At 35.5% G+C, this 14239-nt stretch overlaps 2 protein-coding genes, 1 long non-coding RNA gene and 1 pseudogene across 6 annotated transcripts; 2 read left to right on the top strand and 2 right to left on the bottom strand.

The window, feature by feature from the left end:
• Window positions 1-936: 936 nt before the first annotated feature.
• On the bottom strand, window positions 937-2704 carry LOC139787284 (uncharacterized). 4 transcript variants are annotated; one of them, XR_011722587.1, is made up of 5 exons: window positions 2474-2704; window positions 2191-2392; window positions 1921-2128; window positions 1745-1842; window positions 937-1686 (listed from the first exon to the last, which is right to left on the bottom strand). It is a non-coding gene; the product is annotated as an uncharacterized lncRNA (long non-coding RNA). The 4 variants fall into 4 exon arrangements; XR_011722585.1 differs by having other exon boundaries at window positions 937-1089; window positions 2469-2704; XR_011722586.1 differs by having other exon boundaries at window positions 2464-2704.
• Window positions 2705-7361: 4657 nt separating this feature from the next.
• On the top strand, window positions 7362-8993 carry LOC139787287 (putative nuclease HARBI1). Its single transcript, XM_071726357.1, has 3 exons — window positions 7362-7903; window positions 7975-8152; window positions 8247-8993. The coding sequence occupies exons 1-3, from the start codon at window positions 7779-7781 to the stop codon at window positions 8901-8903; spliced, it is 960 nt and encodes a 319-aa protein (XP_071582458.1). The 5' UTR covers window positions 7362-7778; the 3' UTR covers window positions 8904-8993.
• A 66-nt stretch (window positions 8994-9059) lies between these two features.
• LOC139787285 (uncharacterized) lies at window positions 9060-10375 on the bottom strand (annotated as a pseudogene).
• Window positions 10376-10961: 586 nt separating this feature from the next.
• LOC139787286 (probable ATP-dependent RNA helicase DHX37) lies at window positions 10962-12652 on the top strand. The gene is made up of 5 exons (XM_071726356.1): window positions 10962-11175; window positions 11257-11458; window positions 11522-11733; window positions 11813-11910; window positions 12573-12652. Exons 3-5 carry the CDS (start codon window positions 11531-11533, stop codon window positions 12650-12652), a joined length of 381 nt encoding a protein of 126 aa, XP_071582457.1. The 5' UTR covers window positions 10962-11175; window positions 11257-11458; window positions 11522-11530.
• Window positions 12653-14239: the final 1587 nt, after the last annotated feature.

The raw sequence follows: 14239 nt of genomic DNA on the forward strand, positions 1-14239 counted from the left end.
TTATTGTTACTTTCGGTGAATCCATGTAATTTGAATGCGTTGTTGGATACCGAAGTCCTGTTTCATTTATTAAATCTTCAATTGTCGCAAATTTCTAAGTTGGTTTAGAACAGATTGAAAATTTAAAAAGATATAAAGCAGTGAATAATACTATTATTACAATATAAGATCTGCCCAAACAGTGATTTCTTTAGAGTTGTTACCGAATTTGAAAGCGTCAATTTCTTTATTGGTATTGAGTGATGACTCGTTTTCTTCGGATTTAATTATTGGTTTAGATTTTCTTAAAGAAAATTATTTCGATTTTATATACCCGTCTGGTGTTGAATTAAATAATCGAGTTCAGTTATTTCAAGAGATAGCTTCTACAGAAGTTGTTGAAGAAAATCTGAAGACATGATGTCGTTATTACAAGAAATCGATATAGATTTTGATGAATCATATAAACAAAAGTTAATCTCGATGATGAAAGAGGTTGAAAATTCAAATATACCGTTGGTTAATGATCCCTAAGAGCAAAAAGTCGACTTTAAGTCGACTTGAAGTCGACTTCTACCGAAACTGACTTGGCAGAGAAGTCGACATTTTTAAGGACGAAAGTCGACTTGAAGTCGACTTGAAGTCGGCGAATGTCGCAAAAACCACCGACTTAAAGTCGACTTCCCGTCATGATGAAAAGTCGACTTCCCGTCATGACGAAAAGTCGACTTCCCGCCAACTTTTAAAGTCGATAAAATAAACCGCCGCGTACGTCTGGAGGTCGATTGTGTATCTTGAAACGAGGTAAAAATAACAAAAGTTAACAGATTTTATTAGATTTTGATAAATAAAATCGTAGATGCGCTAATGAATTTTCTCACTTTTGTAATTTTTACCTCATTATTTCAAGATACACAATCGACCCCTTGCTGGAGGGCTAAAACTGATGCATTTCGATTTTTTTTCATATATAAAATAATTTAATTATCTAAAAAACTGTATAATTACAATCCTAATGTTTTATTCTTAATTACAAAGGCGGCCATATCTGTGCCACTTCTGCGTGCGCGGATTCCGGCAGCCACTTCTGGTAAGCTGACAATAACAGAACTAAAATTAAAACATTCCAGCGTTAATCGCGAAACAATATGCAAAATTAGCTATATAAATATATATCATATTATTATCATAATGTTGTAAATATATAATATTATATATATATATATATATATATATATATATATTATTATAAATATATAATATCCACAGACTTTTATACTAGACCACTAACATCTATGGACGCACTGCCGAAAAGCTGATGCGAGTGCAAGGTGCAAGTGTTAGTGAAGGGTGCGGCCATATTGAATTAACAATAAGTCACTATCGGGTGTTCAGTTGCTCATGATGTGCGTTTATCTGCATTCGTTATTACAGTACATAACGAAGCAGGCGAATGTTTTTGTGTTAAATATTGGTACATGTTATCAATAAGTTTGTAAGTCATGCCTTCGACGTGTAGCGTACTTGGATGCCGAAATCGAACCACTACTCCTGTAGTATTAAACCCTTTCTTTTGGACATTCTGTATATGCCAGACTATTGTATAGAAATCTTGTATAAAACCACTTGTATAGAATAGTAGTATAGCATATCTTGACTAAAATCAACATGGCGGCAAGCATCACGGCCGAGATGTCTGTCAGCGGTCTAGTATTGTATAGAAGTCTATGATAATATCTAAATATTTTATAAATTAAAATCTCACATTTTTTATCCGAACCCCAGATTTCTAGCAGTTTGTGTTTGGACACGACTCCCTGCGACTGCAGCGTTTGTACTATTGCTTGAGTGCGTGGTATCAACCTGAAAAATCGTATTGAATTGATGTAATCTATTCGATAAATCAACGTGAAATCAAAAGAAGATAGAATAACGATTTACCTGGCCCATGACTTGGTGCTCCCAGGTGTTGTCAGCAGCGACGGGACAAATCGTTCAGCTTAGGGCACACTTGACCCTCCAAGAAGAAATACGCTAACCACTTGACACCGTCCACGGATGCTCTATATCCATCGATGGTAGTGCCCATTCGGCCTTTCCGAATGTACCAGACACGCGGCAAATGATCTTTCCGGTTCATTGATTATATCTATAAATATCTTTATAAATAAGTAGGAAAAACATATAAAGCAACAATTGTGATAAAAATACCTTGGCGGTGGATCAACCAATGGTTCACTAAGATGGCATAGCATGAGCGAATTTCGGCAATCATTCGGGTTCTATCATCGTGACACCTCGCATGTACATCTTATTCGTTTCGTACATCTCTTTATAAACCACCTATTCCGGACTGATTTTCCGTAGAACGCACGAAGAATGCATGAACACAGGTTCCTTCATTTCTGGTGTTCTGAAAGATGATACAGAATGGAGAGGTCGCATTCAATAGGTCTTAATTATCGATGATAATTAATAACACACCATACCTAACCTGTAAGCATGTTTCCAACTTGGCCTTATCCTGATCCTCTTTTACCTCGTCGGGCAAAACCTTTCTCGCGACTTGATCCGCCATACCTGCAAGAACTATCTGGCGTCTTATCGTGTCCTGTCTCGCGGCACGTATTCCTCGCACTCGCGTAAACTCTGGTCCACTCATCTGGTCCTCCAGCCTCCTCGAGATTCGCCGCCATATTGATGATGCATGACGCGCCGCTTGACTGTTTTCCGTCTTTTATAAGTCGACTATTTAGAAGTCGACTTTTAGTCGACTTTCCGCCATTTTTAGAAGTCGACTATTAGAAGTCGACTTTTAGTCGACTTTCCGCCATTTTTAGAAGTCGACTAGAAGTCGACTTATAAAAGTCGACTTTCCGTCAACTGTGCTCTTAGGGGATAATTATTCTATTAAGGGTTCCCTTAAAGATGATTCAGTTTTTGCATATGCACCCAGACGATTGGCTTGGTCTGAAAGAGAGCAACTTAAAAAAATCACTGATGATTTATTGCGTCGTGGTATTATTAAGCGTAGTAATTCCCCGTATTGCGCGCGTGTATATTAGTGCGTAAAAAGGATGGATCTTTGCGAATGTGTATTGATTTGCGCCCGCTCAATCAGAGAGTAAATAAGCAATGTTTTCCTTTTCCGGTAATAGAGGATTGTATAGCACGTATTGGTAATAGAAAGTATTTACGACATTAGATTTAAAAGATGCCTTCACCAAATTAAGTTCATCCTGAACATACAAGTACTTTGCTTTTGCGACTCCGGATGGTCAATTTGAGCAGTTATATGCCGTTCGGATGGTGTGAATCAGCAGCAGAATTTCAAAAACGTTTAAAGCAAATATTAGAGAGATTAGCTAAGCAGATTATTGTGTATATGGATGACGTTATTATTCCTTCTGATACGCCAGAAGAGATATAAATGTCCTGAAAGAAGTTCTTATAATTTTAAAAGTTATGGTTTCAGGTTAAATTTAAGAAATGTAATTTCTTGAAAATATCGGTCGAATATTGGGATGTTATATCTCCAGAAGGGATAACCATTAGTTTCCGACATACGGAAGCAGTTAGGAATTTTTCTGAACCTAAAAAGGTTGTCGAAGTGCAAAGGTTTTTGGGTTTAACCAATTATTTTAGAAAATTTGTAAAGGATTATGCTGTTAAGGCTAAGCCATTACAAAAGCTTTGCACAAAACGTAGAATTTAAGTTTGATGTAGAATGTCGTGATGCTTTCGAGTTATTGAAACGAGATTTAACGTCATTACCCTGTTTTACGAATATATAACCCGAAGGCGGAAACGCAACTTCATACGGATGCGAGTGCCATAGCAATAGCAGCCATTTTATTGCAAAAACAGGATAATAATCAATGGGCTCCGGTTGCCTATTTCAGTCAGCCGACTAACAAAGCTGAAGCTAATTATCATAGCTTCGAGTTAGAAATGTTGGCCATGGTAAAGCAGTAGAACGATGGCATATATATTTATATGGAATTGAATTTGTAATAATAACTGATTGTAATGCACTGGTATTTGCGATGAAGAAAGCGAATATTAACCCGAGAATTGCTCGATGGTCTCTCCGTTTACAAGAATATAAGTTTGGAATTTTACATCGAGAAGGTAAACGGATGGCCCATGTAGATGCGTTAAGTAGAGTTGTCGCGTATATAGAACCAATGCCTCTTGAGAAGAGTTAGAATATAAACAATTGCGTGATATTAGGTTAAAAGAAATTGCGGAAAAATTGGAATTTGAGGACAATGAAAAGTTCACGTTGATTGATGGACTCGTCTTTCATAAAGAAAAGGATAAACCCAGATTCGTAATTCCGGAAGTTATGATAAATAACGTTATTCGAATATATCATGATGATATGGCGCATTGTGGCGTCGAGAAACCCTCCAGGGTATATATGTAAATTACTGGTATCCTTCTTTACGAAAGAAAGTAGTAGATTATATAGATAATTGTTTGACTTGTCTGATGACAAATGCGTCTATTAATGCTCGCGAAGGCGAAATACAATTGGTAGATAATCCTGAGTCCCCGTGTCAAATTATACATACGGATCATTTTGGCCCTATCATAGAGTCGGATGAGGGATTCAAACACATTTTATTAGTAGTAGATGCGTTTACACGATTTACGTGGTTGTTTCCGGTTAAGTCTACTAGTTCAAAAAAAACTATCAAACATCTGGAATGGATGTTTAACACATTTGGAAATCCAAATATTTTAGTATCAGATAGAGGTACAGCATTCACTTCGAAGGAATTTTCAGAATTTATGCAAGTTCGGAATATTAAACATCGTCAAGTTGCTGTTGCTGCTCCGTGGGCAAATGGCATAGTAGAAAGGGTAAATAGGTTTTTAAAAGCATCTCTTAAAAGAATTGTTGAGGAGCAACAATCATGGTATTCCGCGATTGGATCTATCCAATATGAGATAAACAATACATTTCATTCCTCGGTGAAGGCTTCTCCTTCAAAATTGCTTTTTGGTTATGAGCAACGTAATCACTCGGATAATGAGTTGGTAAAAGCTTTAAGTAAATGGGCTGAGACTGAATTAAAAATATCGGATGAACGAGATATTGCTCGTAAGTTGGCAGTAGAGGTAACTGATAAAATAAAGAATTATAACAAGGCTTATTATGATAAGCAGCATAAAAAACCAACTCAGTATAAAGAGGGAGATTACGTTATGATAAGAGATACTGGGGTAAAACCTGGTGAAGATAGGAAATTAAAACCCTGTTATAAGGGACCGTATATGGTTGCGAAGGCTTTAAATAATAATAGATATGTGATCCAAGATATTCCAGGATTTAATATAACTTCCAGGCCCTATAACTCTATACTTTCCCCAGATCGATTAAAACATTGGATAAAACAACCAGAGTAATAATTTTATGTGATAATACATTTAAAAAGTGTTATTTCATACGATAATTATAAATTTAAATAAGTTTAAGTTTTGCGTGCGTTTAAATTTAAGATTGTAATATTATAAGAATGAAAGTCTGAATAATTAATAATAATAATAATTTATGATTTGTGCCAAAGAATATTTTTAAGTTTTATTGACAATTGTATCGTTAAGGTATGTTTTTATTTTGTCGTTTGAGATTATAAATTCCGTGGAAACATTCGGGACGAATGTATGCGCAGAATGGCCGAACTGTAAGATTTTGAGTTAAGTTTCCGTTGAATGTTGCGCCGTGCCTAAATGGGCTGTATGTGACGTGATTGGTCGCTTGAGATACTGGTATGCGCCGTAGCGCTTTGCGCAAGAGGAAACGTCCTGATTGGTAGAGAGAATGAAGCGGTCGGCGAAGACCGGCAGTCGTTGCACAGACGTCGGACTGAGTAGGCGTCTCGTATTGTCTCACGTGGAATAAATTATCCTTTCCACAAATATAAGATATATTGTCTCTCACACTCTCTTCCATCCATTCCTGACACCTCCCCGTGAAACCAATTCGCGGTCAGTGCCGTTTAATATTTCGGTACATCAAGAAAACTATTTAAATTACAAAAGAATCCAACTTCTTCTCTTTGACCAATTTTGACGCTAGCATCAATATGACGTCACGTGATAACGCTCGACGCTGCTTTTCAGCGTCTCATGAAATGGCACCTTTATTTCAAGACCGTCTTAAGTAATGTCTTAAGATGCTAATACGGCTCTGTGATTGGTTCATGACATCTTAAGATTGTATTTAAGACGGTCTTAAGCCTTGTGTACACGATACTAGAAATCGGTCCGAGTTTCGGTTTAAACCAATGAAACTGCTGCTTTTCTGTAAGAGCTGCAAGTTGATTGGCTTAAACCGAAACTCGATTCGTATGTATTTGACCGGAAATGAATGTCCGGTAAAAGAATCTACATATGAAATCGTTTGTATTTCGTATGAAGACTTTTGAAGTGCAATTGAAAAGGTTTGTGAGTCATTTAGTTAATTGTAATTAATTAATCATTTTTTCACCATGCACTTAGCCGGAATAGATAAATTAAACAAAGGTTTTGTATCGAATCGTTTGTATTTCGTATGAAGAGTTATGAAGTGTGATTAAAAAGGTTTGTGAGTCATCCAGATAATTTTAATTAATTATTTATAAACCATGTACCTAGCCGAAATATAGATTTTTAGTTATTCATGTTAAAAGAAGAAGGCGCTAGTGTTCCCGAAGGTCCGTCTGCAGTCAGAATTAATATAAACGTACTTTTACAAATTATTTTATACTGAAATAAATAAATAGCTATAAGCGATAGTTGCTAATTAAGTTTTACTACGTTTACGCGAGCGTTACTTCTGTAGTAACTTACGATAATTCCTTCGCGTAAACGGGATTTCCTTCGCGTAAACGGGATTTTGTAGTAACTTACGATAATTTACTCCGCGTAAACGGGTGAATTATCATAAGTTACTACAGAAGTAACGCTCGCGTAAACGTAGTATTTGTCACTCATATACATTTTCCCTTACCACGTTTACGCGAGCGTTACTTCTGTAGTAACTTACGATAATTCCTTCGCGTAAACGCCCTAAGGGCCAATTTCACCAACCACGGTTAGCTTAACCGACGGTTAAAGTTAACAGGATTGACCAATAGAAATGAATCCACCCTGCTTTCTATTGGTCAATCCTGTTAACTTTAACCGTCGGTTAAGCTAACCGTAGTTGGTGAAATTGGCCCTAAGAGCACAGTTGACGGAAAGTCGACGGCAAGTCGACTTTTATAATAGCGTTTTCGATTGGGGTGCACTGGCTGCACTGAGTGTCAGGCGCGTGTTCGATTGGCAGTGCCAATGCACACTTGACTAGTGTTGCGTGTTCGTTTGAACGCACGACACTCGCATAGTGCGCACTCAGTGCGCACTAAGTGGCACGAAATATTTTGACGGTGCCAGTTCAGTGCACTGGATGCATGCAAGCAGTAGGGCATTCTTTTGAATAATAACGAACGAAAATTCATAATGAGCAATTCGGATTTGGCTCTCTTTAATATTTTGGAGACATTTTTGGAATCTTCTTCTAGTTCAAGCGAGAAAGAAGAAATAATTACAACTCTTCGAACTAGAAGAATAATTCCAAAAACTGTAAATTATGTAGAATGTGTGAAAAAAATGGATAATGACACCGTAAGTGTTATATCTTTTTATATAAACATTGAACCTATACCCTTTTTTAAAATATAATTAATGTACTTAATGTAATATAATAGCATTTTTATACTGAATAATAATAATTTTTATATTTGTCATAGTTCTGTAGGCACTTCAGAATGTGTCCAAAAACATGTGAGCAATTAATAGATGGTTTTCAGCAATCAGATTTCTTTCCAAAAAATGAAATGCATGGTGGTAGATCAGCAGTTTCTGCTGAAAAGCATATTTTATCTTTTTTGTGGTTAGTACAGCAGAAAACAGTTCTTTTTAATAATTATAATTGTGTAAAAATTGATATAATATATTTTATAGGTTTGCAGGAAACAAATCATCGATGCGAGACGTAGCAGATCGATTCGATACAGCTATTTCAACCTGCGAAACGATTTTATCAAGGGTTATGAATTATCTTTTAAGCATAGCGAAAGATGTTATAAAGTTTCCTAATAATGACGAAGAAAAAGATGAGCTGGCTTATCGTTTTTCAAAGGTTACATAAAAAGTTACTTAAATAAAAAAAAATTACTTTTAATTATTATTGAATTGTTATAAATTAAAATAATAAATAATTATTTTTTTTTCAGATATCAGGTTTTCCAAATGTATTAGGATGTATTGATGGATCGTATATAAACATTCGAACTTCTAAGTATAAAATAAGATCTACTTACGCTAATCGACATGACAAAACGAGTCTTGTATTACAAGGAATTTGTGATGATAAGAAGAGATTTATTGACGCCTTCACTGGAGTGGCTGGCAAACTTCACGATAGCAGGACATTCACATTATCCTTCATAAGCAAAAATATTAGTGGTATATGTCAAAATGGAAAGTATCACTTGTTAGGCGATAGTGCTTACCCAATAAGGGAATATCTTTTAACACCTTATAAAGATTATGGAAATCTTATTCGATCACAAAGAATATATAACAAAAAGCTTTGTGGAACTAGAGTGCTTATCGAAAATGCATTTGGCTTGTTAAAGTCGCGATTTCGTCAGCTAATAGAATTACAATTTCACGATGTCAAAAAAATGTCAAAATTTATAATGGCATGTTGCGTATTGCATAATTTGTGTATTGATTTGAAGGATTCATTCGACATAGAATTAATAAACAAGCCCAATAATGATGAAATATTTAATATCAATGATCCCCAAGTTTTGGGAGAAATAGAAGCAAAAAGAAGAGGAGAGCAGAAGAGAAATGAAATATGCGAATCATTTGATAATAGTTAATAGTAAATAGGTGATAGTTTTAAATTTAAAGGTTTTTGGATCATATGTACATTTTATTAAAAAACATGAATAAAAAATGAAACAATATCTATTACTTGTTAAATGCTTTAATGTTTATAGTTCTTGCATCTCATTATATCTATTTCTTCCATTGCACTTACATTCTTATTCTAAATAACAAAAATAAAATAAAATTACAAAAATAAAATAAAATTCTTATTCTATTATTAATGCCTTAATTTGTGTAAGTCTTTAAATTAAAATAAAATAAAAAATAATAATAATGAACACAAAACATGACACAATATTAAGTTTGGTAGAATATTTGGAAATAATGCAAATACTTTGGTACAATATTTGGAAGTAATGCCGTTTACTCGGCTAACCCTGAAGGGGTTTACATATATATAAATGTATATAACTTATTCGTTGAAAGTGTTAGGAATGTTATATTATTCACTTTTCTTTTCGTAATATTTCTCACAAAATTGTTTAAACAACTCAAGTTTTTCTCGATGTCTTCGTTCTCTACCTTCTTCTTTCTTTTCATGTATTTCCTTCAAAGTGTCTTCGACACTTCGATTCTTATTAGAAATCTTCTTTTTCTTAGCATTTGTCTCTTTATCAGAAACGTTTTCTTTGGTTTCATTTCCAAGATTAGATAATATTCGTTTCTTGTTTACAACTAGATGTTTGGCGTCCATTAAAACCTATATTTATACACAAATAATGTTAAAATTACAAAATATAATTAAAAATTTATAAGATTGATTACATGATTTAAAATTAAAATTATACCTCAGGTTCTATGCTATCATCTAATCCTACAATTCCTGATAATTCATTTTTATAAGGAACAGTCATTTTACTCCGCCCTGTACTTTTGTTGTTATCGATTGCCTTCTTCTTTCGTTTCATGATGGTTTTATACCGATTTTCACATTGCAGGGATGTTTTGGACACACCAAAATATTTTTTAAGTCCATTGCTATTTTCTCCCACATAGTTTTCTTTGTTTTAAATTGTTTCATCGGACCAATCATAACCATGTATTGACCATATTTATCTAGGAGAAATTTCGTTTCACCTTCACTCCATTCTGCCAAATCTTAAAATATTTGTATTATTAGACCTTCATTGCATTGATAAATGTCTATTATAATTTATTTACCAATAATCACCAAGTTATCTGTTAGATAAAGTTATCTAGAGGTGAGAAAATTGGCCATAAGCAGCACAGTAAAAAATATTATTTGTTCATAATTTCCACAAAAAACAAATATATTACTTTTGCTATTATCAGTCTCGTCTACTTTTGAATTTTCTTGCGATTCCTGAACATTGCTACATCCAGCCTGGGATTCACAATTGTTAGTTTCTGGATCGGGATGATCATTATTAATATGATTCAATATAGTCTTGTATGATCCAACAATTCCACAGAAACTGCACGCGACATTTATTTTTTCCATTATGAAAATGCTTTCAATCCTAAATGAATAATATCAAATATTAGTAAAAACTCAAAGATTAGATTAGGTTAGGTAAATTAAAATTTTTTTATTTGTGCCATTGCATGTAATAATTTATTGCATGTAAATGTGTATAATTATTGATAAATACGTGATATTCTTGATCATCTTTTATATTATTTAATTACATATAGTAAAAATCATTACTTAACTGAACACGAGATGCCGAGGTTACTTTTTCGTTCTTCCCGCGATCTAGTCAACTCAAGTGGCACTGAAAATTTCGGCGTGTTCTTTTTCACCTGCACTATTCAGTGCAACCCATGGAACTTGTCCAGTGTTCATGTGAACTGAGTGCGCACTGGTGCGCACTAACTTTTTCCCAATCGAAAACGCTATAAGTCGACTTCTAGTCGACTTCTAAAAATGGCGGAAAGTCGACTAAAAGTCGACTTCTAAATGGGAAAGTCGACTAAAGTCGACTTCTAAATAGTAGTCGACTTCTAAAAATGGCGGAAAGTCGACTAAAAGTCGACTTCTAAATAGTCGACTTATAAAAGACGGAAAACAGTCAAGCGGCGCGTCATGCATCATCAATATGCATGGCGGCGAATCTCGAGGAGGCTGGAGGACCAGAGTGGACCAGAGTTTACGCGAGTGCGAGGAATACGTGCCGCGAGACAGGACACAATAAGACGCCAGATAGTTCTTGCAGGTATGGCGGATCAAGTCGCGAGAAAGGTTTTGCCCGACGAGGTAAAAGAGGATCAGGATAAGGCCAAGTGGAAACATGCTTACAGGTTAGGTATGGTGTGTTATTAATTATCATCGATAATTAAGACCTATTGAATGCGACCTCTCCATTCTGTATCATCTTTCAGAACACCAGAAATGAAGGAACCTGTGTTCATGCATTCTTCGTGCGTTCTACGGAAAATCAGTCAGGAATAGGTGGTTTATAAAGAGGTGTACGAAACGAATAAGATGTACATGCGAGGTGTCACGGTGATAGAACCCGAATGATTGCCGAAATTCGCCCATGCTATGCCATCTTAGTGAACCATTGGTTGATCCACCGCCAAGGTATTTTTATCACAATTGTTGCTTTATAATGTTTTTCCTACTTATTTATAAAGATATTTATAGATATAATCAATGAACCGGGAAGATCATTTGCCGCGTGTCTGGTACATTCGGAAAGGCCGAATGGGCACTACCATCGATGGATATAGAGCATCCGTGGACGGTGTCAAGTGGTTAGCGTATTTCTTCTTGGAGGGTCAAGTGTGCCCTAAGCTGAAACGATTTGTCCCGTCGCTGCTGACGACACCTGGGAGCATCACCAAGTCATGGGCCAGGTAAATCGTTATTCTATCTCCTTTCGATTTCACGTTGATTCATCGAATAGATTACATCAATTCAATACGATTTTTTCAGGTTGATACCACGCACTCAAGCAATAGTACAAACGCTGCAGTCGCAGGGAGTCGTGTCCAAACACAAACTGCTAGAAATCTGGGGTTTGGATAAAAAATGTGAGATTTTAATTTATAAAATAATATTTAGATATTATCATAGACTTCTATACAATACTAGACCGCTGACAGACATCTCGGCCGTAATGCTTGCCGCCATGTTGATTTTAGTCAAGATATGCTATACTACTATTCTATACAAGTGGTTTATACAAGATTTCTATACAATAGTCTGGCATATACAGAATGTCCAAAAGAAAGGGTTTAATACTACAGGAGTAGTGGTTCGATTTCGGCATCCAAGTACGCTACACGTCGAAGGCATGACTTACAAACTTATTGATAACATGTACCAATATTTAACACAAAAACATTCACCTGCTTCGTTATGTATGTACTGTAATAACGAATGCAGATAAACGCACATCATGAGCAACTGAACACCCGATAGTGACTTATTGTTAATTCAATACGGCCGCACCCTTCACTAACACTTGCACCTTGCACTCGCATCAGCTTTTCGGCAGTGCGTCCATAGATGTTAGTGATCTAGTATAAAAGAGTCTGTGGATATTATATATTTATAATAATATATATATATATATTATATAAAACAATATTATTATATATTTACAACATTATGATAATATAATATAATATATATTTATATAGCTAATTTTGCATATTGTTTCGCGATTAACGCTGGAATGTTTTAATTTTAGTTCTGTTATTGTCAGCTTACCAGAAGTGGCTGCCGGAATCCGCGCACGCAGAAGTGGCACAGATATGGCCGCCTTTGTAATCTTAATATATAAAAGAGAATGTATGATTGTAATTATACAGTTTTTTAGATAATTAAATTATTTTATATATGAAAAAAAATCGAAATGCATCAGTTTTAGCCCTCCAGCAAAGGGTCGATTGTGTATCTTGAAATAATGAGGTAAAAAATTACAAAAGTGAGAAAATTCATTAGCGTATCTACGATTTTATTTATCAAAATCTAATAAAATCTGTTAACTTTTGTTATTTTTACCTCGTTTCAAGATACACAATCGACCTCCAGACGTACGCGGCGGTTTATTTTATCGACTTTAAAAGTTGGCGGGAAGTCGACTTTTCGTCATGACGGGAAGTCGACTTTTCATCATGACGGGAAGTCGACTTTAAGTCGGTGGTTTTTGCGACATTCGCCGACTTCAAGTCGACTTCAAGTCGACTGTCGTCCTTAAAAATGTCGACTTCTCTGCCAAGTCAGTTTCGGTAGAAGTCGACTTCAAGTCGACTTAAAGTCGACTTTTTGCTCTTAGGGCGGGATTTTCCTTCGCGTAAACGGGCTTTTGTAGTAATTTACGATAATTTACTCCGCGTAAACGAGTGAATTATCGTAAGTTACTACAGAAGTAACGCTCGCGTAAACGTAGTACCTGTCAGATAGACATTTAATGTCCCATTTTTTAAATAAAATTTTCCGTTATTCTTATGTAAGAGAGCGCGTAATATGTACATGTGACGATGTTCTTATTTATGTTGAATTAGGTAATATCCTCAGTACGATTAGCCATATTAATATCGCAATATTAATCATTAATTATTTCAAGGAATCGTAATAAGCATTTGATCACAAAATTGATACACTTTCTTGCCCTGCTTTTAAATTGAGCGCTTTTAAATGTATTATTATTAAACTACTGATATCGATATATTACTACGTTTACGCGAGCGTTACTTCTGTAGTAACTTACGATAATTTACTCGTTTACGCGGAGTAAATTATCGTAAGTTACTACAAAATCCCGTTTACGCGAAGGAAAATCCCGTTTACGCGAAGGAATTATCGTAAGTTACTACAGAAGTAACGCTCGCGTAAACGTAGTATATTATTAGTAATTTAATATTAAAGCTTGACAGATACTACGTTTACGCGAGCTTTACTTCTGTAGTAACTTACGATAATTCCTTCGCGTAAACAGGATTTTTCTTCGCGGTAAACGGGAATTTTGTAGTAACTTACGATAATTTACTTCGCGTAAACGAGTGATTTATCGTAAATTACTACAGAAGTAACGCTCGCGTAAACGTAGTAAGAGTGACGTAACTAATTCGCTCATCAAGAGACACGGTAGTGTCTCGTGCCAAGTACACGCGGAGCGAGGACCGACCGTGACTCTTTTACGCGACGCGACGGGTTGCGAGTACCCAAGATGTTGAGATCTCGATAACGAGTGAACGGATCAAGTTCTAAGTAGGCTTGATCGATAGCTTGGGGTCGACTTTGGGGGGGTATCTCCTATAATATTTTCCGCTACGTGCCCTACGAGCGGAGATATTGTGACGCAAAGTCCAAATGTGAAAATTTTTTATTAAGATACGTTCTACGTCAACGCTC

The sequence above is a fragment of the Temnothorax nylanderi genome, unplaced genomic scaffold (assembly GCF_030848795.1).
Source record: "Temnothorax nylanderi isolate EJ_2023f unplaced genomic scaffold, tnyl_v1.0 TNYL_tig1389_pilon, whole genome shotgun sequence".
In the NCBI taxonomy this organism is placed as follows: Eukaryota; Metazoa; Arthropoda; class Insecta; order Hymenoptera; family Formicidae; genus Temnothorax; species Temnothorax nylanderi.